Genomic DNA, 25430 nt, shown 5'->3' on the forward strand with positions numbered 1-25430 from the left:
CTTATTTTTTTGAATGTTGGGTTTTAAGCCAACCTTTTCACTCTCTTCTTTCACTTTCATCAAGAGGCTCTTTAGTTCTTCTTTGCTTTTTGCCATAAGGGTGGTATTATCTGCATATCTGAGGTTATTGATATTTTTCCCGGCAATCTTGATTCCAGCTTGTACTTCATCCTCCCCAGCATTTTGCATGATGTATTCTACATATAAGTTAAATAAGTAGGGTGGCAATATAGAGCCTTAATGTACTCCTTTCCCAACTTGGAACCAGTCTGTTGTTCCATGTCTGGTTCTAACTCTTGCTTCTTGACCTGCATACAGATTTTTCAGGAGGCAGGTAAGGTAGTCTGGTATTCGCATCTCTTGAAGAATTTTCCACAGTTTGTTGTGATCCACACAGTAAAAGTTTAGTTTAAAATCTACACTATACTAAATTTAGTAGGTATGGAAGTAGGGCAAACTTATTTTCCACATAGACTCTACTGAAGACTGAGATTGCTGTCCTTCAGTGTTGCACTGGAGGAGCTGAATAGTACAGTGTGACATAAAAATGAATCACAGCAATGAATGCTCAGTGATGATTGCATTTTTCAGACTAGAATGTTCTGTCCTAAAGCTTCTCACAGCTGGGAAGAGCTCATCACTGAGGTTGCCCGCAGAATTCTGGCATGCACACATATGCATTTTTATTTTACAAATGAGTATTATTTCATCATGTATAGATACTAATTCACATTTTTTTTAACAGAGTAAATTTGGGGTATCTCTTCATATCAGAACATTTATCTCTACCACAATCTTTTTGTTTTTTAGTTTTTATTGAGAGAAATTACAAATATACAAAAAAGTATAGCCACTAAATAAAGACCCATGGGGTATTCACTCCCCTCCTTCACTCTCACAGTTTTCAGCACAAGATCGTTTTCTCATCTCTACGTCTGCCCCCTCCTCCCACTCTCAAGTCACCCCAGCAGACATCTCATGTTATCTATAAATGTTCCAGTGTGCATCTCAAATAAGAGAGTTTCTTAAAAAGTTGTTTATTTTAAAAATTGCTGTTATTGGAGTATAGTAGCTTTACAATGTAGTGTTAGTTTCTGCTGTACAGCAAAGTAAGCCAGCTATATGTATACATACAGCCCTTTCTTTTTGGATTTCCTTCCCATTTAGCTCACCACAGAGCACTGAGTAGAGTGCCCCGTGCCATACAGTGGGCTCTCGTTAGTTATCTATTTTATACATAGTAGTGTGCATATGGCAATCCCAATCTCCTAACTCATCTCCCCACCATTTCCCCTTTGGTGTCCATACATTTGTTATCTGTGTCTCTGTCTCTATTTCTGCTTGCAAATATATTCATCTGTATCATTCTCTAGATTCCACATATACATGATACAATACAATATTTGTTTTTCTCTGTCTGACTGACTTCACTCAGTATGACAAGCTCTAGGTCCATCCATGTTGTTGCGAATGGCACAATTTCATTATTCTTTAATAGCTGAGTAATATTCCATTGCATATATGTATCATATCTTCTTTATCCTTTCCTCTGTTGATAGACATTTAGGTTGCTTCCAGAGAGGGACTTTTCTTTAAGATATGACCATAGACTATAGTCACACACATGCAGGCCCCAAGCCCAAATTCAATAATATACATTATTATCAAATATTCAGGCACTGTTCAAATTTCCCCAGGTGTCCCATGAATACATTCTGTGTGAGTGATTCACTGATATTTGAGTCCATCTTTTTTTAAGGTACAAAAGGGAATATTGATTTTCACAGTGCTTCAGCCATCTTATTTTCCTGAACGTCTTGTAGAGAATGGCTTCCAATCTCTTTTTACTGCATTTGTTATAAGAAGGCATAACCATGAGATGACCTTACTGTGTGTATGTCACCCAGTGTAGACTGATCTGTTTAGCTACATATTAGAATAATGTTCTTTTGTACTAAATTACTTTCCTTTTCTCTGTATTACTGCTAGGATTTGAAATAAAAGATCCTGATGCTGGGAAAGATTGAAGGTGGGACAACAGAGGATGAGATGGCCTCATTGACTTGATGGACATGAGTTTGAGCAAGTTCTGGGAGTTGGTGATGGACAGGGAAGCCCGGCATGTTGCAGTCCATGGGGCTGCAAAGAGTGGACACGACTGAACTACTGAACGGAACGGAACGGAACTGAACTGAACAGAGTGAGACAGGCTCCTGTTTTATTTGGAGTGGGTGTGCAACCTCTGAAATCGTTGGTCCCATAGCAGGAGTAAGTGAAGGGGGAGAGAGGTTAGGCTTTTATAGATTCTCCAAAATGGTCTTCAATCCAGGAACAGATGGAAAGCACAGGATGCAAGCATCCCTCCGTTCGTGTCTTCTGCTTTTGTTGTCCTTTCTGTGGCTATGGGCTCTCAGGAACCCCTGTCGTGCAGGGTCCCCAGTGCTGTCACGTTCCTTTACTGCACACGCAGGAGCAGGGCTCCTGGCTTCCTCACAACACTGGGGACCCGGGTCTTCCAGCCCAGCCCCTCTTCACCACCACCCCTTCTGAGGGTACCGGCTGCCTCCTGCGGCCTGAAAGGCCAGCTCCTTGAAGACTGGAGAGCCCTTCAGCGGCCCCCGCCAAGCTCCTCCCCCTGCCCTGCCCCGCCCCGCCCCGGTCCCGCCCCAGCCCGCCCCGGCCCCGCCCCGCCCCGCCCCGCCCCAGGACAGCCCTCTAGGGTGGCTCAAGCCTACTTCCAGGTGTCAAGAAGTCTCACTCTCCCCGACTGACCGCCAGCGCTTCCTCTGGTCCCCTGTCAGACCCTTGTCATTGTCTGCCCAACTCTCCCTTTAGACCTCAGAAAGTGAAAGAAAGTGAAGTCGCTGAGTCGTGTCCGACGCTTTGCGACCCCCATGGACGGTAGCCAGCCAGGCTCCTCCGTCCATGGGATTTTCCAAGCCAGAATACTGGAGTGGGTTGCCGCTTCTCTAGGGTGTCTTCCCAACCCAGGGATCGAACTCGGGTCTCTCGCACTGCAGGCAAACTCTTTACCGTCTGAGCCACCAAGTTCCTCCTATGTCCAGCCTGTTTGGAGTTGGAAACTGGGGGCTATTTCCATCTGCCTGGGAGCCCGCCGTGTGGTACCTCCACCCCTTCTTCCATCCACCCCTGTAGGATGGCGCCCTGGACCGCGGCTCTACTTCCGTTTGAAGCGCCGAGAGCCGAGGATCTTGGATTCCCCCAAAGCCCTTCCCTCCCCGTTCTGACACTCAGACACGAGGCTTGTTGGAGGGGAAAAAAAGGCTTTATTTCATTGTCATAATTCCTGGGGATGATTACAGAGGGAGTGAGGGCTGCGCTCCGATGGTGTCAGGGGCCGGCCGGTCTCAGTGCTGGGAGAAGGCGGCCTCGGGGTCGCAGGCGGGATCCGCGTGGCAGCCGTCTGCACAGAGAGACGCCGAGTCAGGGCCACCCTGGCCCGGCCCGCCTGGTTCCGGAGCCCCGGCCCCGTCTCGGCCCCTGCCCGACTCACCCGGGCTGCAGCAGATCCCGGCGGCGGCGCAGCGGCCCCCGCTCCCGCAGGGCTTCTGGCCGGACTGGCAGGGCGACGGCAGGTAGTTCTCCTCTTGGCAGCGCAGCGCCTCGGCCGTGCCCACGAAGCAGCCCAGCTCGTCCCCGCAGCAGATGCTGGGCCCGAAGCAGCGGCCTTTGCCCCCGGGGCCGCAGGGGAGACACTGGCGGGAGGGCGGGGATGAGCCGGGGCCGGGAGGGGACCGGCCGGGGAGGGAGGGAGACCCTGTGGGGTGGGGGGCTGAGCCGGGCGGGCGAGGGCGGCCGGAGGGGCGCGGGAGATGGCGGGTCTCCCCGGCTCTCTTTGGGCCCAGAATTGGTCCAAGGAGGGCAGTCAAAAGCTCCTCCGCTCCCTCGATTCCCAGGCTAGGTGGGGCCGGTACGCGGTCAGGGCGGGAAAGGGGGCGGCGGGGGCGACCCTGTGGCAGCGGGCCTGCCAGCCCCGAGAGCCACGGGACGAGGGCGGGGCGCTCACCGTGCGCACGTCGAGGTCCAGCACCGCACGCTTGCCGCCCAGGGGGCAGTTCTGAATGTAGCAGGCGGAGGTCAACGCCAGGAGGCCGAGCAGGCAGCAGGCGAGGCTGGAACCTGCCATGGTGCAGACGCGCTGGGCTCCGGGCCGGGGACTGCGGCCGTCTCTCGGGTCTGGCCTTTTAAGCCCGGCGGCCGCGTGGGCGGAACGGTGTCTAAGAGGGCAGCCGCATGACTGGTCACAGCGCGCCGCTGCGGATCAGGCCCTGCGCCCCCGGCGCGCCCCCTCATTTGCAGGGGCTGTGCCGGGTCAAGGTTATGTCTGCTAATGGCTAATGTTACGGGAGATGATAGCGAGCGCCGCTAGGGGAAGCAAGCAGCTCTGGGCAGGGAGCCTGTGCGGTGGCCTGGGTCCTACGGTGGGACAGGGAGTATGGGGGCTGCGGCCCAACCGAGGACTCTCTCATTCCTTTGGGGTGACGGGTCAGGATGAACACTCGGGCCCTCCAGGCGAGAAGAGATTGGTTTAGGACTCCCCCATCTGCCCTCTTGGCCAACCACACACACCCCCTAGCTCCCCTCTGCAAGCAAGTTCTCTTCCTGAAATCTGATTTCATGGAACCCCAGCCCGGCTCCCTACACCAACATCCATTTACCTGGAGGAGGCTCTTGGATATGAAAAGATTTTATTTTCTCTCTTCTAAGTGAAATTCAGCCTTTCCTTCAACTATAAGGTAGGCAACAAACCACAGTGGAATTTGCAATACCTGTGACTTCATCACAAACTGAAATGGCTGATCTCCTCCTATTGCATTACAACAGCTACTGCAAATGTCTCTAAACATCAGGCTCACTATCACTGTGAAATTATGGATTATTGGACCGTCCTGCCACTAGATCTTGTTAGCTAAATAAAGCAGCACATTTGTGACTGTATCTCAAACGTTTTGATATTTTGATACCTGATCATAAATATAGCTGGTTCCTTTTCTAATTTCATGTCTTTTGTTTGATTTTTTTGCATTTTTAATGTACAGTATCTTAAAATGAAAATAATTAAAAGAAAGAGAGACTACCTCAGTGGAGTGTTGGTCAGTGTTGCCATGAACAGGGAGGTTCAGCATGGATCCTCCTTCAAGAAATGCACCAGCTTCTGGGAGAGTGGTGAGCAGATAGCCTTTGGCTGACAGCCCATCCAAGGCCTGCCTCTGCTACAGACAGCTGCCTCATCCAAGGTCGTGGTCACACCATTCTCCGGCGGCCCATATTCAATGACTGGTCCATTTTGGCCCAATGCTGGACAACTCTGAAGGGCTGTTTCAGCTTAGGACATCCTTGTGGGGTCAACTGAGGCCTGCATGGAAGTTTTCTCTCTGTCTAGCTCTGTTTCCAGCCCGTCCCTCTCACAGGTGTGGGTCCCAAGGACCCTTGGTAATAAGCATGTATGTTAGTTGCTCAGTCATGTCCGACTTTTTGAGACTCCATGGACTGTAGCCCACCAGGCTCCTCCGGCTATGGAATTTTCCAGGCAAGAATACTGTAGCAGGTTGCCATTTCCTTCTCCAGGGGTAATAAGCGTCTTGCATGTTAGACTTCATTTCACTCTGCTCTCTGGGGACTTCAATGTGCAAGAGGAAAAGATGAGATCATTGGCACTCGTGGAAGAGAGGCAGCCTCCTCTGCACTCTTGCTGACCCTCTTAGAGGAGGGTGCTGAGGCTGCCAAGCTGAGCAGGTCAAGCTGGCCTGGACTATCAGTCAGCAGCTGATCTTGTTTCTCACACAAATCAGTTCATTGGCATGGCTGGTCTAGAAGGCCAAGGGCTCGACCCTGGAGGCAGCCCCAGAAAGTCCTCCCGCCTGCCCTGTGGGGATGCTGACCTCACCCAAGTTAACAAATGCACAGAGATTACTTCGGCCTCATGGCCCCCAGAGGGCTGGCGTTCCTTCATCTGTTCAATAACTGTCATCTGAAGATGCACCAGGTCCCAGGACAGATGCTTGGAAATACCAGTGAACCAAACAGACACAAATCCCAGCCCTCAGGGGCTTATATCCTAGTGGAAGAGGAGAGGCAATAAACATATTTCAGTAGGTTAGGGGTGGTAAGTAAGTGCTGTGGAGGAAAGCCAGAGGCAAATCACAGTTTTCCTGAAGTCTTCAGCCTAAGCCTGTTTGTGAAGGTGACATCTTGACATTTGAAGGAGACGAAAAAGAAGCCACATGGATATCTGAGGGTGGCCTGGTTTTCTATCGCTAAGTCCCAAATGACCGCAAATTTAGTAGCTTAAAACAGTGTCCACTTATTATCCTACAGTTTCTGTGGGTTTGGGCACTGCTCAGCTGGGCCTTCTGGGTCACAGGGCTACTGTCAAGGTGTCAGCCAGGCTGCATTCCCTTCTGGAGTCTGGGATATTGTTGACATAATGCAATGCTTACAGCTGTAGAACTCATGTGATTTGCATCTTCAAGGCCAGCAACAGAAAGAAGGTCTTTGGTGCTTCAAGTCTCTAAGTGCAAGCAACCTTCTTTTTAAAGGTCTCACCTGATAAAGCCAGCCGCAGGATCACCTTTGAACTCAAAATCAAAGTGATTAATTTGGATAATTACCAAATTATCCAAACTACCGCACAATTGCACTCATCTCACATGCTAGTAAAGTAATGCTCAAAATTCTCCAAGCCAGGCTTCAGCAATACATGAACCGTGAACTTCCAGATGTTCAAGCTGGTTTTAGAAAAGGCAGAGGAACCAGAGATCAAATTGCCAACATCCACTGGATCATGGAAAAAGCAAGAGAATTCCAGAAAAACATCTATTTCTGCTTTATTGACTATGCCAAAGCCTTTGACTGTGTGGATCACAATAAACTATGGAAAATTCTGAGAGAGATGGGAATCCCAGACCACCTAACCTGCCTCTTGAGAAATCTGTATGCAGGTCAGGAAGCAACAGTTAGAACTGGACATGGAACAACAGACTGGTTCCAAATAGGAAAAGGAGTACGTCAAGGCTGTATATTGTCACCCTGTTTATTTAACTTCTATGCAGAGTACATCATGAGAAACGCTGGGCTGGAAGAAACACAAGCTGCAATCAAGATTGCCGGGAGAAATATCAATAACCTCAGATATGCAGATGACACCACCCTTATGGCAGAAAGTGAAGAGGAACTAAAAAGCCTCTTGATGAAAGTGAAAGAGGAGAGTGAAAAAGTTGGCTTAAAGCTCAACATTCAGAAAATGAAGATCATGGCATCCAGTCCCAACACTTTATGGGAAATAGGTGGGGAAACAGTGGAAACAGTGTCAGACTTTATTTTGGGGGGCTCCCAAATCACTGCAGATGGTGACTGCAGCCATGAAATTAAAAGACATTTACTCCTTGGAAGAAAAGTTATGACCAACCTAGACAGCATGTTGAAAAGCAGAGACATTACTTTGCCAACAAAGGTCCGTCTAGTCAAGGCTATGGTTTTTCCAGTAGTCATGTATGGATGTGAGAGTTGGACTGTGAAGAAAGCTGAGCACCAAAGAATTGATGCTTTTGAACTGTGGCGTTGGAGAAGACTCTTGAGAGTCCCTTGGACTGCAAGGAGATCCAACCAGTCCATTCTGAAGGAGATCAGTCCTGGGTGTTTTTTGGAAGGAATGATGCTAAAGCTGAAACTCTGGTACTTTGGCCACCTCATGCGAAGAGTTGACTCATTGGAAAAGACTCTGATGCTGGGAGGGATTGGGGGCAGGAGGAGAAGGGGACGACAGAGAATGAGATGGCTGGATGGCATCTCGGACTTGATGGACATGAGTCTGAGTGAACTCTGGGAGTTGGTGATGGACAGGAAGTCCTGGCGTTGTACTGTGATTCATGGGATCGCAAAGAGTTGGACACGACTGAGCGACTGAACTGAACTGAACTTGGATAATTGGGCCCATAATTACATCTGCAAAATCCTTTCATATTTAGCTTATAGTGTAATCATCAGAGTGACTTCCCAACACTTTTACTGTATTCTTCTATGGGTTAGAAGAAAGTTACAGGTCCTACCTGCATGCAACAGGAGGGGATTATGCAAAGGTGTGGATACTTGGGGCTTCCTAGGTGGCGCTAGTGGTAAAGAACCCATCTGTCAATGCAGGAGACGTGAGAGACTAGGGTTCCATCCCTGGGTCGGGAAGATCCCCTGGGGGAGGGCATGGTAACCCATTCCAGTATTCTTGCCTGGAGAATCCCAAGGACAGAGGAGCCTGGTGGGTTACAGTCCATGGGTCACAAAGAGTCGGACATGACTGAGGTGACTTAGCGTGCGTGCACACACACATAGGCGTACCAGGGATGGGAATCCCAGGGCCATTTCAGAATTCTTATGTCGGACCTGTCACTTTCTTTTGGAGGGAGACTTATGTAGGCAGGGAAAAGAGCAAGTGCAAAAGAACTGAGGTGGAATGTCTGACACGTTCAAGGAACAGCAAGAAGGCCAGTGGGACTGGAGTGGAGTGACTGAGTCTTGAGGTCGGAATGGTCACATGGGCCTGGGTCACATAGGACCAAATGAAATGGGAAACCAGAGAGGGTTCTGAGAAGTGGAGTGATGTGAAGAGGTGTTATGTGATCCAGCTTACATGTTAATAGCACAAATTTGGATATCGTGTTGCAAAAAGACTGGGGAAAAGGTGGAAGCAGGAAAGAGGAGGCTCCTGCAGCAATCCGTGCAAGGGATGATGGTGGGCTGGACCAAGGTGGTAGGGTGCGTGGGGGTAGAAGTGACCCAATTCTGGATATATTTAAAAGAAAGTACCAACTGAGGTTTGCTGATGGGTTGGATATGAGTGGGATAGGAAAAGAGGAGTCAAGCAGTGGGAAGGATGAAGCTTAGTGTGGACTAACAGATGCTCATCACACACCCAAGGAGACTGAGCAGGCATCCGGGTTTTAGAATCTGGAGTTTAGAAGAGAGGACTGGGCTGCAGATATGTAAATTTGGAAATCATCAGTAGCAATATTTAAAGGCACAGACTTGAGTGAGATGGCTTAGGGGGAGTGATTTGAACCCCAAGTAAGGTAGGAGAAAACAAGAGTATGAAGACAGGATCACAAAGAGGAGGAAACGATCAGATGTGCAAATGCTTCCTGACTTGAAAGTTGAACTTCTTTATTTAAACAACTTCAATAAAGTATAATTTATACAGGGCTTCCTTGATGGCTCAGTGGTAAAGAATCCTCCTTCCAATGTAGGAGATGTGGGTTCAGTCCTTGGGTTGGGAAGATCCCCTGGAGAAGGAAATGACAAGACACTCAGTACTGTTGCGTGGAAAATGTCATGGACAGAGGAACCTGGCTGGTTACAGTCCATGGGGTCACAAAATAGTCAGACACGACTTAGCAACTAAACAAAAACAACAACATAATTTATACAACATAAAATTCACCCATTGTAACAGCAGCATTTGATGATTTTTATTACAGTAAACAGTTATGCAACCATCGCCTCAATCCAATTTTAGAATGCTTCCATTCTAGGAAGAAGTCCTTCATACCTGTTTGCCATCACTCCCTGTTCCTACCCTCAGCCCCAGGAAACTACTAACATAGATTCAACTTTTCTAGAAAGTTCTTATAAATTTAACCATATACAGTATGTAATCTTTTGTGTCTTGCTTCTTTAACTTGCCATTGTGCTGTTGAGGCCCATCCAAATGACTGTGTGTGTCAGTGGTTTGTTCCTCTGTATTATTGAGGAGTAGTCCATAGATGAACCACATTTTGTTTATCCATTCATCAGTTCACGGACAAGAAGCAACAGTTAGAACCAGACATGGAACAATAGACTGGTTCAAAATTGGGAAAGGAGTATGATACGGTTGTGTATTGTCACCCAGCTTATTTAACTTATATGCAGAGTACATTATGTGAAATGCCAGACTGGATGAATCACAACTGAAATCAAGAATGCCAGGAGAAATATCAACAAGTTCAGATAGGCAGATGATACCACTTGAATGGCAGCAAGTGAAGAGGAACTAAAGAGACTCTTCAGGGTGAAAGAGGGGAGTGAAAAAGCTGGCTTGAAACTCAATATTAAAAAAACTAAAATCAGACTTCCCTGGTGGCACAGTGGATAAAGAATCCATCGGCCAATGCAAGGCACAAAGTTTCAATCCCTGGTCCAGGGAGACTCCACTTGCCTTAGTTAGAATAGGAAACAGGAGTCCAGAATGGCGGTGGCTAAAAGACAAGGAAGGGAAAAGCTCGCAAAAATAGAACAAAGGAAGGTCAAAGGAAGGTCTGAGCACCTGAGTGAGGACCCCAGGTGGAGCAAACAGCACTCCTGGCTAGCCCAGTTTACACAGGGCGGGCCCAGGGGGAGGAAAGAAAACATATAAAAAGAGGAGCCAAAGCGCCCGCGCCCTCTCTCTCTCTCTCACGCTGGCGCGCTCCCCCACTGTCTTCTCATCTTTGGGTCGGCATGCCCTCACCCCTTGAGGATGGATTTTCTTGCTATTTTCTAAGTAAAATAGAGCTGTAACCCTGATTTGTCTAAGAGCTATAATACGGTCTGTCCAAGACCCGAGAGCTGTGATGCGCCGAGGGCTTTAATGTCCGTCACTCCAAATCTTTGTTGTGACAAGACAGAACCAAGGAGCATAGACTCGCCTGACAGCACAGTGTCTTAAGAATTCATCTGCTAACGCAAGGGACAAAGTTTCAATCCCTGGTCCCGGAAGATTCCACTTGCCTTGGAACAAGTAAGCCCGTGCATCCTAACTACTGAAGCCCACGTGCCTAGAGCCTGTGCTCCACAACAAGAGAAGCGATGGCAATGAGAAGCCCGCACACCGCAAGGAGACCAATCCAGTCCATCCTAAGGGAAATCAGTCCCGAATATTCATTGGAAGGACTGATGCTGAAGCTGAAACTCCAATACTTTGGCCACCTGATGAGAAGAACTGACTCATTGGAAAAGACCCTCATGCTGGGAAAGATTGAAGGCAGGAGGAGAAGGGGACGACAGAGGATGAGATGGTTGGATGGCATCACTGACTCAATGGACATGAGTTTGAGTGAACTCCGGGAGTTGGTCTTGGACAGGGAGGCCTGGCGTGCTGCAGTCCATGGGGAGGCAAAGAGTCAGACACGACTGAGCAACTGAACCGAACTGAACTGATTCTCCTCTTTGAATTTTGGTCCACAGGGAATGAATCTCCAATCACTTTACCCATGGCGGTGGTGGGGGTGGGGGCAGGGGGGTGGAGGAGTCTACCTCCTGCCTCAGGACAAGATTTACAGAAGGCCCTTAGAGTTTTGTGAGTTCTTCCATCCATTATCATGGTGAAGATTGGAGAAAAATTGGGTAACCATTTTGAAATACACTCAGAGCACTGTCTGTAACAAAAGCCTGCCCTCAAGGGAAACTACTTTATCAGAGCCTTATCTGACCTGGGGGAAGAGTAATTAGGAATTCAAGTATACCTGGACTAACAGCCAAGTTTGGAGTACAAAATGAAGGAGGGCAAAGGAAGCTGTAATCCACTGCAGAAAGAGGAGGATGACTGATGGTACATTTCCAGCCTGGAGCCCATCTATCTCTTACCTCAAGATGTCTATCAAAACCAACCAAACAAGCAAAAACAAAAACAGGAAATAACAAGTGTTAGCAAAGATGTAGGTAAATGAACTTTTCTGCACTGTTGGTGGGTCTGTAAAATGGTACAGCTGCCGTGGAAAACAGTATGTTGAATCCTCAAGAAATTGAAAAATAAAATTCTCATATAATCCAGCAATTCTACTTTAGGGTATATATCCCAAACAATTGAAAGCTTGATGTTGGAGAGATATTTGCATACCCATATCCATATCAACGTTTTATTCACAATAGCCAAAAAATTGGAAGCAACCGCTGGATGAATGGGTAAACAAAATATGGTATATACATGCAAAGGAATACCACGTATTTCAATGCTCAGTGCAAATTTCACTTTAAAGGTAGGAGGGAATTCCCTGGTGGTCCAAAGGTTAAAACTCAGCACTGTTATTGCCAGGGCCTAGGTTTGATCCCTGGTCAGGGAACTAAGACCCCATGCCACAGCGCGGCCAAAAAAAAAAAAAGAAAGAAAGGAAATTATGATATGTGATGTAAATGGATAAACTTTGAAGACATCATGCTAAGTGAATAAGCCAGTCACAAAAAGACAAATACTATATGAGTTTGTATGAATTCACTTATATGAGCTACATAGAATAGTCAAATTTAGAGACATAAAGTAGAATGATAGTTGCCAGAGGCTGGAAAGAGGGGGAAATGGAGAGTTGACTTCTTGGGTAGATAATGTCATAGTCATTTTGGAAAATGACCTTATTCTGAAACCATATATGTGTAAGTGTTTAGAGATGAAGAGTTATGATGGCTGCAACTTACTTTCAAGTGAGAGATAGAGGCAGAACGCAAATGCACAGAAAGCAACTGATTTAAGAAACAGAGTGATATTAGAGGAAACAAACTGAGAGAACAGCTACCTATGGTTCTGATACCCTTCCTTCTGTCATTTCTCTGTAAAAAATGTAGTCAAATTTACCAACTTTTGAAGGCCCTGTCACTGTCTTGGTGAGGCTGCCCTCTGCTGGCCACATGGGCAGCTGCAGAGTGGATCTGAGTTTCCTCCAGCAACTGATTCTCAGTTTGACTGTATTTGGCATATAATTCTTTTGAGGAATCACCATATTATTTTAGTTCATGGTATGAGTTTGAGGTCATTCTCTAGTTTCACTAAAAATAGCATTTAACATGTATTGAGCACCAAGCCCCAAGCACTGAACTTAGCTTTACATGAATGTCTCATTTTTTCACAACAATCTTATAGGTATCAGTATTACTTCTACTTTACTTTTAGGAAACTGAAGAATAGAGAGACTAAGAAATGTTCCTCAAAACACTCAAAGTAGTAAGAAGGGGAGCTGGGCTCAAATCCAGGCCGACTGCACCAGGTTCATTACCACTAAGCTATGTAGCCTCTCACGGTGTATCTCTAGTTTTAATTTATTCATATCGATTTCTGGATTGAAGCAGTGAGGGAGGCAATCATGCAAACACTCTCATATCTCTTGGAGATTTTTTATTTCTCTAATAAATTCACAAAAGTGTCCAGAAAGCCACAAGGTGTGACCCAATTAGCTCAAGTCATCCCCAGATTAGTCTTCTGGAGCAGTCTACTTGCAAAAATCATCCAAAAGCAAAACCTTAAATTTTGCCAGGTCAGGAAGTTACTGAAATACTAGCAATTTGCTGTTATTGGCTATATACTTTTTATTTATTTTTATTGAAGCATATAATTGATTTATAGTGTTATGCTAGTTTTAGGTATACAGCAAAGTGATTCAGATATATACATCCAAATCAGCGTGTGGGCTCAGCAGTTGCGGCACATAGGCTTAGTTGTCCTGTGGTATGTGGAATCTTCCTGGACCAGGGATCAAAACTTTGTTCTTTGCATATGTATAATGTGCTCAGACGCTCAGTCATGTGCAACTCTCTGTGACCCCATGGACTGTAGCCTGCCAGGCTCCTCTGTCCATGGGATTTTCCAGGCAAGAATACTGGAATCAGTTGCCATTTCCTTCTCCAGGGGATCTTCCCAACCCAGGGATCAACCTGGGTCTCCTGCATTGCAGGTGGATTCTTTATCAACTGAGCCACCAGGGAAGGCCAACTATAAATATATATATATTTGTATATTTAAATATATATCTTTATATATATATATATAACATTATGTATATTTTTGGCTGTGCCGGATCTTTGTTGCTGCATGCAGGCTTTCTGGAGTTACAGCGAGTGGGTGTTACTCTCTAGTTGCAGTCATGGGTTTCTCATTGTGGTGGCTTCTCTTGTTGCAGAACATGGGCTCTAGACACGTGGTTTTCAGTAGTTACAGCATGTGGGCTGTTGTGGCACACAGGTTTAGTTGCCCCGAGGCATGTGGAATCTTCTTGCACCAGGGTCAAACCCTTGTCCCTTGCACTGGTCGGTGGATTCTTAACCACTGAACCACCATGGAAGTCCTGTATTCTTTTTCATTATAGGTTTTTACAAGATACTGAATATAGTTCCCTGTGCTATATGGATCTTTGTTGGTTATCTGCTTTATATATATAGTAGTGTGTATTTCAGAGAAGGCAAGGGCACCCCACTCCAGTACTCTTGCCTGGAAAATCCCATGGATGGAGGAGCCTGGTGGGTTGCAGTCCATGGGGTCACAAAGAGTCGGACACAACTGAAGGGTGTGTGTGTATTTGCTTATCCCATACTCTCAATTTATTCCTTCCCCAATCTTTCTCCATTGGTAATCATAAGATTGCTTTCTATGTCTGGGTCTGTTTTGTAAATAAGTTCATTTGTATCATTTTTTTTTGATTCCACATGTAATTAATATTTGTATTTGTCTGACTTACTTCACTTAGGATGATAATATCTAGGTCCATCCGTATTTCTGCAAATGGCATTATTTCATTCTTTTTTTTGTGGCTGAGTAATATTCCATTATATATAACGCAATATCTATATTGGAAGCCATATATAGATATTATTATATATATAATGGAAGCCATATATATATATGACATCCCTGGCTCAGTCTATAAAGAGTCTGCCCACAATGTGAGAGACCCAGGTTTGATCCCTGGGTCAGGAATATCCCCTGGAGAAGGAAATGGCAACCCACTCCAGTATTCTTGCCTGGAAAATTCCATGGATGGAGGAGCCTGGCAGGCCACAGTCCATGAGGTCACAAAGAATTGGACACAACTGAGCCACTAACACACAGACACCATATATATATATATATATGTATATATCTTCTTTATCCATTCATCTGTCGATGGACACTTAGGTTGCTCATGTCTTGGCGATTGTAAATAGCGCTGTGAATAGCGCTGTGGGGTGTGTGTATCTTTTCTAATTAGAGTTTTCCTCTCTTCTGGATATATGCCCAGGAGTGAGATCATACGGCGACTCTGTTTTTAGTATTTTTTTTTGAAGGAAACTCCATACTGTTCTCCATAGTGGCTGCACTAACTTATATTCCCACCAACAGTGTAGGGGTGGAGGGGTTTCCTTTTCTCCACACTCTCTCCAACATTTATTATTTGTAGATTTTTTAAATGTGAGGGAATAATGATTTATTGAAGGCCTACTATGAGCCAAGTGACTTATTTGTAGACCTTTTGATGATGGCTGTTCTGATCAGTATGAGGTGATCCCTCATCATAATTTTGATTGCATTTTTCTAGTAATTAGTGGCTCAGTGCTAAAGAATCCACCTGCCAATGCAGGAGACTTGGGTTTGATCCCTGGGTTGGTAAGATCCCCTGGAGAAGGAAATGGCAACCCTCTTCAGTATTCTTGCTTGGGAAATCCCATGGCCAGAGGAGCCTGGTGGGCTACACTTAATGGGATCACAAAGAATCAGACATTACTTAGTGACAGAGCACGCACACACCAGTTACTCGTCCATAGCTTTCAGTTCCACAGGAGGCTGGAGGCCTGCACGTATTTCCCAGCTTTCCTTGACAGCTGGCTTCCATTATGGCAATAACACGGGAGTCACTGACAAGATCTAAGGACAGAGAAAGGGCAAATGCACATTTCTCCTCCGCTTCTGGCACTCTGGGCAGCTGCAGCAGCAGTGGAGGTGGCCAAGTGTGGCTCCTGCATTCCTTCCTGCACAGGACTGCAGTTCCAGCAGCAGCACCAGCTGGGCATGCTCGTGCAGGCCCGGCTCTGGCATTGACAGGCAAAGGTGCAGTAGCCAAGGTTGACGTTTACACCTCAGACACAAAGCCCCACTCAGACCATCTTCTCCTCCAGTAGCCAGAATTTAAAAAAAGAAAAGAAGAGCATGAATATGACATTTCCCTCAGTGAGGGGAAAATGCCAAAGAACAGTGGAAGGTTACTGAGTGTCAGTGATGCACAGTCGCTGCACAGTACTGCTGAGGGCGGAGATTATGCAGCCCTGCCCTTCCTCATGTCACTTAGGTGGGCCCTGTGGCAGGATGCTGTTCCTCCTTACAGGTTCTTCATCTCAAGGCCTTGTAAACTGCACTTCCAATTTATCCTGACAATGCTGTTTTTTAATATGGATGTTCACATTTATAGCTTATGTGCACTTACCTGCACTGAGGAAACAGTCATCAAAGCACCCCTCAAGAGAAATGCCTGCTTGTCTCAAGATTCGGGGTTGCAAATATCCCTTTTGATTTCCTATTTGGATTTCAGCAATCAGCTAGGCTTGGATCCTAGGTATCCATTTCACTTCAGTATTTGTTGGGGAAATAATCATAGGGTTAAGTTCAGGGGGAACTTTCCCAAAGATTTCTGGGAATACTGATAGTGTGTGATACAGAGAAAATCTTGTGTATTCTGGAAAAATATGGGGGAATGGCGTTAGGCTTACTCAGGCCTAGGTGGTCTCCTTAATGGAACAGTATTAGGAGGCATCTGGCACCCACTCATGTGGCAAGTTCATTCTTTTTCTGTCCACTTGGATTACTGCCAGCAATACAGTAGTAGGATACCACCCTGGCAGCGGTGTATCACCTCGACCCGGGATTGAGCCCAGGCCACAGCAAAGTTCTAACCACCAGACCGCCTGGGGAAAAACTGCTCACTCAGCAAAGCTCTGGGGGTCAGCATACCCCTCCCAAGTCAAACACAGGTTCTACTCGTCCCCTACCCTCTCTACACTGCATTGTAGACCTCTTCAAATCTTGGTGAAAGCATTTACATTTGGGTATTGTGCTTCAGATGCATTTATTGGGTAGCCCTCGAATCTACTACTCACAAGTGGGGCCGCAAACAAGAGGTTCTCTACGTGATACAAGTTCACATTGTCTGTGGCACATACAAACTGAATCCGCAACTTGAGGTCAAGAATCGGAGACCATGGTTACCTATCAGGATTCTACTGGTGATTAGGCATTTTCGTGGGACACATATATCTGCAACGTGGACTGGGTGTGATGTGACAGCTTACCCGTGCACCTAGCTGCTACTGCTCAGTCGCTTCAGTCGTGTCCGACTCTGCACGGCCCGAGACGGCAGCCCACCAGGCTCCCGCATCCCTGGGATTCTCCAGGCAAGAACACTGGAGTGGGTTGCCATTTCCTTCTCCGACTAAACTGCCTGTTTGTACCTAAACCAATGAGATGGCTGTGGGTGGAGAAGAAAATGTTCAAGGTTGGTTTACAGGTAGCTTTGCATGACATGCTGACATCAGCAGTGAATAATAAGGAATTACAGCCCTATACGCAGGACACTAGTAAAGGAAAAATGGCCTAAAGTCAGATTCAAGAAGGTATGACACTCTCCTATACCTGCAGACAGACGGCTTGTCTGGGTCCTGATAGAGGACCAGGGACTTGTCCAAAATGAAACTGAACTTCCCCCAACAGGCTCAATGTCCCAAGTGAAAGTATACCAAAGGTTTCCTCAAAGTTCAAGGCTGTGGGCACAATCTTGGTCCACAACGTGTGCCCATCAGCCCTCACCCTAGAAATTGCACTGAGCACCTGAAATCCAGGGCCCCACCATGCTGTGCCTGGGCTCAGTGCCCAGGAAGAGAAGAGCTATTGATCAGCCTGAGGGAGGCCATTGCCCTCAACGGTGCAGTGCCCTGATGGGGACTGAGTCCTAGGTCCTCTGCCTATACCTCTATTAGCTGCTGCCCTACCCGAACGTGAGTGATTACCCACTTTCCCTCAAAGGGAGTTAGGGAAAGATTGTTTTTTCCCTCTGGTGGTATTTAGTGAATGGTGGCAAAGGGACAGAAGCTCTGGTTCAGAGAAATATTTCTCTTCCTCATCCTGGATGTTCTTTGAGGGCCTGCATCTGAGTAAGGGCCGTGGACCTACACGCCCACTTATTCAACCTTGTGAACTTTAATCACAAGTATTCGTTTGCTCCAGGTACTTGATAAATGGGGTCTTCTTGTCTTCTCTTGGGCACATCACTCCCTGGCCAGCACAATTCAGCATCAAGCAGGAGCAGGTCTTCGGTCAGTGGTTGCTTTGTCTCAGTTACTGGGTGATGCCTGACTGGAGCCTGAAAGCCTGTATAAGGGGTCAGCAAACTTCTGTAGTCATAGAAGACCCCCCAGGTGCCCAGTGGGTAAGACTCCAAGCTTCCACTGCAGGCGGCATGGCTTCAATCCCTGGTAGGGGAAGCTTGACATACAGGAAAAAAAATCATATAATGCGGGGGAGGGGAGGTAAATTAGGAGCTTGGGATTAAAACATACACACTACTATACATAAAATAGATAACAAGGAGCCACTGTATAGTACAGGGAACTATATTCATTATGTTGTAATAACCTATGGTAGAAAGGAACCTAAAAGATGTGTGTGTGTGTGTGTGTGTATATGTATATATATATATATATATGTATAACTGCATCACCTTGCTGTACACCTGAAACTAACAGATAAATCAATGATATTTCAATTAAAAAATCATAACAACATTTTAGACTTTGCAAGTCATAAGGTCTCTGTTGCACCTATTCATTTCTGCCATTGTAGTATGAAAGCAGTCAATGAACAGGTGTGGCTGTGTTCCAATATACTCTCTTCATTACAGCAGGAAGGATCTTTGGTTGTGGAGTACACTTTCCAGTTGCAGCATGTGACCTCTAGAATGCAGGGGCTTAAGTAGTCCCAGCGCGGGGGCTCAGTTGCCCTGAGCATGTGGGATCTTAGTTCCTCAACCAGGGATTGAACTTGCATCCTCTGCATTGGAAGGCAGATTCTTAACCACTGGACCACCAGGGAAGTCCCTGTGTTTCAATATATTTTATCCGCAAAAAGAAGCAATAGGCCAGATTTTGTCCAAGGACTGCAATATGCCAACCACTGATCCTGAGGATACTCAGGAGACAACCTGGCTGTTGAGGGGACTAAGCTTCTCTGTGAGACAGAAGCTTCTCAGGTCTGGTGCTTCACTGAGAGTTGCACATGGGTGCAGAATACAGTGCTGCGTGTGGAGCTTCTGACCAAGCGGCAGGAGCTGAGGCCCCAGAGTGAAGCTTGCACTGGGACAGGCAGAACCTTTTCCTTCATCAGAAACACCAACTGCTTTATTTCATATCAGGCCTAACCCCTTTACTTCCATGGTCCCTGGGTGGGTACTGTCCTCACTGGGACCTCAGGAGCCCTTGTGCTGTGGCTTGACCACCAGCCCCTCTCTGGTGATGGCCCAATTGTAGCTCTTGGGGGAGTCCAGAGCTTCTTCCACCCGCGCCTCCAGATTCTCTCGGGTGATGAAGTCTTTTGCATCCTCCTATTGGAAAAGATGAAAGTGAAAGAGAAGAGTGAATAAGTTGTCTTAAAACTCAACATTCAGAAACGATGATCATGGCATCTGGTCCCATCACTTCACGGCAAATAGATGGGGAAACAGTGACAGACTTTATTATTTTGGGCTCCAAAATCACTGCAGATGGTGGCTGCAGCCATGAAATTAAAAGACACTTGCTCCTTGGAAGAAAAGTTATGACCAACCTAAACAGCATATTAAAAAGCAGAGACATTACTTTGCCAGCAAAGGTCTGTCAGTCAAAGCTACGGTTTTTCTAGTAGTCATATATGGATGTGAGAGTTGGACTATAAAGAAAGCTGAGCTCCAAAGAATTGATGCTTCTGAACTGTGGCATTGGAGAAGACTCTTGAGAGTCCCTTCGACAGCAAGGAGAGCCAACAAGTCCATCCTAAAGGAAATCAGTCCTTAATATTCATTGGAAGGAGTGATGCTGAAGCTGAAACTCCAATACTGTGGCCACCTGATGCAAAGAACTGACTCCTATGAAAAGACCCTGATGCTGGGAAAAATCGAAGACAGGAGGATGACAGAGGATGAGATGGTTGGATGGCATCACCGACTCTATGGACATGAGTTTGAGTAAGCTCCAGGAGTTAGTGATGGACAGGGAAGCTTGGCGTACTGCAGTCGATAGGGTTGCAAAGAGTTGGACATGACTGAGCGACTGAACTGAATTGGAAAAGAGAAATTCAGCTGAATGGGAGCCCCCAGAACAAGCCTGCCGGCTTTTAGCCCACTGAGGGAGGGGCTCCAGCGCTCCCGCGCGGGAAAGATGTGTGGAGCCTAGGTCTGGAGCCTGAGCGCCCCGCTGATCTTCCAGTGGAGGAACGTTAGGCAGATTTGTCACCTTGTTTTAAGACAATCATTCCCTGAACACTTAGGCCAAAACCCAGGCACACCAGCTTTGACACTTCTCTGGGCGGAATCAGTCTCTCAGAGTTGTCTAGGTATCTCAGTCTCTCTCAAATCGTCCTTCTCCCTCTATCAAGCCTCATCCATTCTCTCTGGATCACTGCTAGTTGGCCTCGCTGCTTTTAAGTCTCACACCTGCTATCTCACGCCAAAACGTTTAAGCTTCGGTGACTTTCTCACCTTCAGGACAAAGTATAAACTCCTAGGGAAACGCGGAGGCCGTCTCATAGACACCGTCTAGCCACGTGAACACTGCAGTGGCAACTTGACAGGCGCTCTCGCTGCACGCCTCCTCTCCCAAACCCTCACCTGCGAGCCCCCTCTCAAGACTCAAGGCTACTCTCTTCCCTCTGCACGCAGTTGCATCTCCCGCCCCCGCTCACCGCGCGCTGGTCTAGCAGCCCCACCCTCTGGAGCCGCGGCCCACCTGCAGCTGCAGCACTTCCCGCTTCTTGAGCTGGGCCCAGGCCTCCGCCTCTCGGGCTTCCCGAGCCGCCTCCTCCGCTTGCCGCCGCTCCTGCTCCCGCGCCTCCTGCCGCAGCCTGGCCATCCTGGGAGGGGCGAGAGGCCCAGACTGAGCGTGGCTGGGTGTCTCGGGGTCGGTCAGGCGGCCCCGCCCCGCCTCCTGCCCCACTCACCGCAGCTCATGCAGCCGCTGGTTCTCTGCCTTGTTCCAGGCCATCAGCTCGCGGTGCTCAGCGGCATCCTGCAGCGCCTTGCGCTCTGCCAGGACACCGGCTCGGGCCTCATGCACCTTCCTGCGTACCTCGGTCACGAACTCCTTTCTGGACGGAAACACGCCCAGGGTCGGCACAGTTTTCAACTGCCCGCCCTGACACACACGCCAGAGGGCGCCGCCTCCCCATCCATCACACATACCTGAGGGCGCGCACCGTCTGGCGGTACTGCCGGTAACGCTCCGTCAGCACGAATAATTCCGCAGGATCCACGGCGGGCGGGGTCGCCACGCGCCCGATCTTGGACTTGGCCGGCGGATCGTGGCGGGTTTTTCGGCCGCGCGCGAGCAGCAGAAACTGGGCAGGGGGGCGGCCCAAGGGCCGCGCGCCCAGGGTGCTCAGCGCGCGCAGCATGGCGAGACGGCCCCGCCTCCGGCACTCCGCAGCGCATCATGGGGCCCGGAAGTTGCCGCGGGGCACCACGGGACGTGTAGTCCGCGAGCTCCCGTCCCCACCCTGTGGAGCCTGCAGTTTTGCTTCCGCCCCCCGGCCCGGAACCTGGCTATTGTCCTCCGCTGGGTCGGCTCCCGCCCGCGTGTCCGCCACTCGCATCCCTCCAGTTCCCATGCAGGGAGTAGGGATGAGGGAGAGAGGAGACAAAGAGAGAGAAGTGTCAGCAGGGGTGAGAGGAAGAGGAGAAAAAAGAGAACTCGATTCAAGAACTTTAGGAGTCTCACACCTTTATTGTAGGGCGGCGGGGCGTGGCGCTCGGGGTCCAGTCTGCAGAAGGCGGCGGTCATTCCAGTGGACGTTCTGGTCACCTGACCGCCGAACTGTGGCTTTACCCACCCCCTCTTCTCCGCCCCTCCTGTTTCTATTCCCTCTCTCTTTCCCCTCCCAGCTTGGCTTCTCTGCGCAGGATCGGCCAACCGCTAGTTTTGCGACTCCCACGTCCTGTCGTTGCCCCTTGCCTCTTAGAGGATTCAGCGTGCGGGTTTTCTAGCTCATTGAGCGTACGGATTCTTTACCATCTGAGCTATCAGGGAAGCCCAACAGCAGGGACACGGGGCATCTCATCATAAATTGTTGCTGTCATATCATCATAAATTGTTAGTATATATAAATTGTCAAGAATTCTGGAGTATCAGATAACGGCGCCCACAGCTAGCTGTACCAGGAGGCATCTCAGTGGTGTATCATCCCCCGACCACCTCAGTTCTTAGCTGGCCCTGTAGTGGCCAAGGGTGGGGGCCTTCCACTTTACTTACCAGCAGTGTCTGCACCAGGTGCTGCTTCCCACGGAGGAACCACCGGGTCATGGTCCTGCTCTTCCAGGGCACACTGTCCTCAGGCCAAGCCAGAGCATCACTTGGGAGGGTATGGGCAATTTGGCCTGGGCTTTGAGCTGCAGTTCCCAGAACCTTTTCTTACAAGGAAACTGAGGCTGTAGCCTGCCTTCCCCCACCCCCACCCAAAGCTTGAGGTAGGGGGAAGAACCCCAACCAGCACCTTCTTCTTTCCACTTAGGCTGGGGAGATTCTTCACCTACCTGGGGGCCTAGGAGGATGCTGAGGGTCCCGGGGTAAGCTGGAGGCTCGTTTTCCTCCAGGGTATCAGCTGTAGGACCAGTGCTGAGCCTTTGAGGGTCCAGGGTGGGTGGTCAGCAGCAGCAGCAGCAGAAGCAGAAGGCCTAGCCCAAAGCTGGCCATAGCAGGGCTGCTCCCATAGACAGTGGACAGCACTGGAGTCTGACACTCCCAGACAAACCCCCTTCCTCTTCCTCCAGGATCCCCTTGGACAACGTGCACTTCTAGGGCAGACTTATTGTTGACTAATGTTCTCCTCTCATCCTGTTATTGCTTCTTATCCCAGGACTACAGGGGTCTGGACTCTGAGGGCTCCTCACAACAAGCCACCTCCCTCCCAGAGCCCCTGAGGCACAGAGGCTCCCAACTTTGCCAGCTGAGGGCCCTCCCCAGTACGGCAGGCCTACCTTGTCTTTCCTCAGGGATCCTAGAAATGAGATTAGAGAGGGTGTAGGGGAGATGTCCAAGAGACAGGCAGCAGTGTGGAGGCACTTGGGCTACCCGCCCCCCCATGCTGGGAGACCCTTTTCCTTGTGAGTTGCTCTCTCTTCCTTCCATGGCAATTGGGGATGTGAAATGGGTGTGTGGATACAGGGCCAAGGGCTTCTACCCTTTGTCCCTGCCACGCCAGGGGCAGTGGGCACAGGCCTTGTGTTGCTGGCAAGAGATGAAGGAAAGGGGGCTTTTCTGGGCACGTGCCGGGGTAGAGAGGCTTGGGAAGGGGAAGAGGAGCAGCATGCCATGCACCTAGAAGAGAGCTGCATCTGGACAAGCCTCAGCCTGGGGGAGAGTGGCTCTTCACTCGCTGGGGGAGGGCTGTGGGCCAAGTGGCTTCTTGCAGGTGGCTCTTCCAGGCAGCAGCAGAACCTAGCCAGGCAGCCCTGAGATTAATTAAGCAGGTGGTTCCACCCCCTGCTCTGAGGCCACAGGCTCCAACGACATCTTGGTGGGGGACAGCTTGCCACCAATCCTCTTTCCTTCCTAGCTGCTGGCCCCGGGGTCCTAGCTTCCTTTCCTAGCTGCTGGTCCCGGGGTCATCAGATGCCTTCTCCTCCCATCTTCCCAGGGATCTGAAATCACTGGACTCCTTCTTCAGCCTGGCTTGTGCCTGTGAGGTCTCTATCCACTTCCCTGGCTGCTTTCTCAAGCTCCTGCCCTTAGATCTAGAGACCTTTCACAGCCCTCTCTGACACACCAAAGGTGACCCTGAGAGAGGCGACTCCTGGGGTCTCCCTGAATCCCACCTAGCTCAGGGCTTTCCCTGGTAGAAAGGTTGGGGGCCAAAGAGGGAGGGGCCCAGCAACTTGTTAACAAGTCTGGGGAGATCTATGACCACCCTTCCTGAGGGCTTGTTTGCTCACCTGTAAAATGGGTTGGGTGGGATAGTCCTCCTCACACCTAGACACCAGGGCCGGGTCACTCCAGTAAAAGGAGCTTTGGATGGGGCATAGCTTTCCCACAGATGGCCTCTTCTCCAAGCAGGCCCCCGATAGGGGGCCCAGTTAAAGGGGCAATGCGGCCTTTGTGGGTCTATCTGCAGGTGGTAGGAATAATTCTGCCTCTCTCATCCTGTGCTCAACCCAGGACCATTTCATGGAATTGGGCACAGCTGCCCTGGAATGCTAGAAACAGGCTTCCGCCTTAGTTTGCGTCAGCTCAGCTTTCTGCCGCCAGCCACCAGCCTCTGAGGGGCAGAGGCCAGTTTATGGGGTTAATAGCCTCTCTCTCGTTGGACAGCAATTTGAACAGCAAGTGCAAGGGTAGGGTCAGGCTGGGCATTCACAGTGGCCAGTCATCAGGAGAGCAGGTGCATCAAATCTTGTGGCAAAGAGGGGGAGATGACATCATGAGTACCTAGACTTCTGCTGCCCAGGCAGGAGGGCACGAGTAAATTTCTGAACTGATTTATTTACCAGAAATGAGTATTTGGACTGTATAATAAGTTAAATTGTTTGGGAAACAGATTTTTTTCCCTTTATGTATTGGTTAACCAAGAAACTTTTAGGATAACATTTGCTTTGTACAGTTCAGTCGCTCAGGCCTGTCCGACTCTGTGACCCCATGAGGGTTCCCTGTCCACCAACTCCCAGAGCCTGCTCAAACTCATATCCGTTGAGTCGGTGATGCCATCCAACCATCTCATTCTCTGTCGTCCCCTTCTCCTCCCGCCTTCAATCTTTCCCAGCATCAGGGTCTTTTCCAGTGAATCAGCTCTTCACATCAGGTGGCCACAGTATTGGAGTTTTAGCTTCAGCATCACTCCTTCCAGTGAATATTCAGGACTGATTTCCTTTAGGATTGATTGGTTTGATCTCCTCGCAGTCCAAGGGACTCTCAAGTCTTTTCTCTAGCACCACAGTTCAAAAGCATCGATTCTTCAGTGTTCAGCTTTCTTTACGGTCCAACTCTTATATCCATACATGACTACTGGAAAAACCATAGCTTTGACTACATGGACCTTTGTCGGCAAAGTAATGTCTCTACTTTATAATATGTTGTCTAGGTTTGTCATAGCTTTTCTTCCAAGGAGCAAGTGTTTTTTAACTTCATGGCTTCAGTCACCATCTGACGTGATTCTGGAGCCCAAGAAAATGAAGTCTGTCACCGTTTCCATTGTTTCCCCTTCTATTTGCCATAAAGTGACCAGATGCCATGATCTTAAGTTTTTTGAATGTTGAGTTTTAAACCAGCGTTTTCACTCTTTTCTTTCACTTTCATCAAGAGGCTCTTTAGTTCCTTTTTGCTTTCTGCCATAAGGGTGGTGTCATCTGCATATCTGAGGTTATTGATATTTCTCCCAGCAATCTTGATTCCAGCTTGTGCTTCATCCAGCCTGGCATTTCCCATGATGTACTCTGCATATG

The 25430-nt window shown here is 48.5% G+C and overlaps 2 protein-coding genes across 2 annotated transcripts; both read right to left on the reverse strand.

Moving 5' to 3' along the window:
- Positions 1-3264: 3264 nt before the first annotated feature.
- On the reverse strand, positions 3265-5238 carry OXT (oxytocin/neurophysin I prepropeptide). The gene is made up of 3 exons (XM_069548879.1): positions 4028-5238; positions 3515-3716; positions 3265-3424 (listed from the first exon to the last, which is right to left on the reverse strand). Exons 1-3 carry the CDS (start codon positions 4145-4147, stop codon positions 3369-3371), a joined length of 378 nt encoding a protein of 125 aa, XP_069404980.1. The 5' UTR covers positions 4148-5238; the 3' UTR covers positions 3265-3368.
- A 13883-nt stretch (positions 5239-19121) lies between these two features.
- Positions 19122-24740, reverse strand: MRPS26 (mitochondrial ribosomal protein S26). Its single transcript, XM_069548140.1, has 4 exons — positions 21183-24740; positions 20942-21088; positions 20731-20854; positions 19122-19352 (listed from the first exon to the last, which is right to left on the reverse strand). The coding sequence occupies exons 1-4, from the start codon at positions 21392-21394 to the stop codon at positions 19218-19220; spliced, it is 618 nt and encodes a 205-aa protein (XP_069404241.1). The 5' UTR covers positions 21395-24740; the 3' UTR covers positions 19122-19217.
- Between the last annotated feature and the right edge of the window lie 690 nt (positions 24741-25430).

The sequence above is a fragment of the Ovis canadensis genome, chromosome 13, assembly GCF_042477335.2.
Source record: "Ovis canadensis isolate MfBH-ARS-UI-01 breed Bighorn chromosome 13, ARS-UI_OviCan_v2, whole genome shotgun sequence".
Lineage (NCBI taxonomy): Eukaryota > Metazoa > Chordata > Mammalia > Artiodactyla > Bovidae > Ovis > Ovis canadensis.

Excerpts from the sequence above, each read along its gene's own strand:
- OXT (XM_069548879.1), bottom strand. The coding sequence starts at position 4,147 with ATGGCAGGTTCCAGCCTCGCCTGCTGCCTGCTCGGCCTCCTGGCGTTG. Across the intron at positions 3,717-4,027 it reads TGGACCTCGACGTGCGCACG|TGTCTCCCCTGCGGCCCCGG; the intron begins GTGAGCGCCCCG and ends CCCTCCCGCCAG. Across the intron at positions 3,425-3,514 it reads CGGGATCTGCTGCAGCCCGG|ACGGCTGCCACGCGGATCCC; the intron begins GTGAGTCGGGCA and ends CTCTCTGTGCAG.
- MRPS26 (XM_069548140.1), bottom strand. The coding sequence starts at position 21,394 with ATGCTGCGCGCGCTGAGCACCCTGGGCGCGCGGCCCTTGGGCCGCCCC. Across the intron at positions 21,089-21,182 it reads CAGACGGTGCGCGCCCTCAG|AAAGGAGTTCGTGACCGAGG; the intron begins GTATGTGTGATG and ends GTTTCCGTCCAG. Across the intron at positions 20,855-20,941 it reads CAGCGGCTGCATGAGCTGCG|GATGGCCAGGCTGCGGCAGG; the intron begins GTGAGTGGGGCA and ends CGCCCCTCCCAG.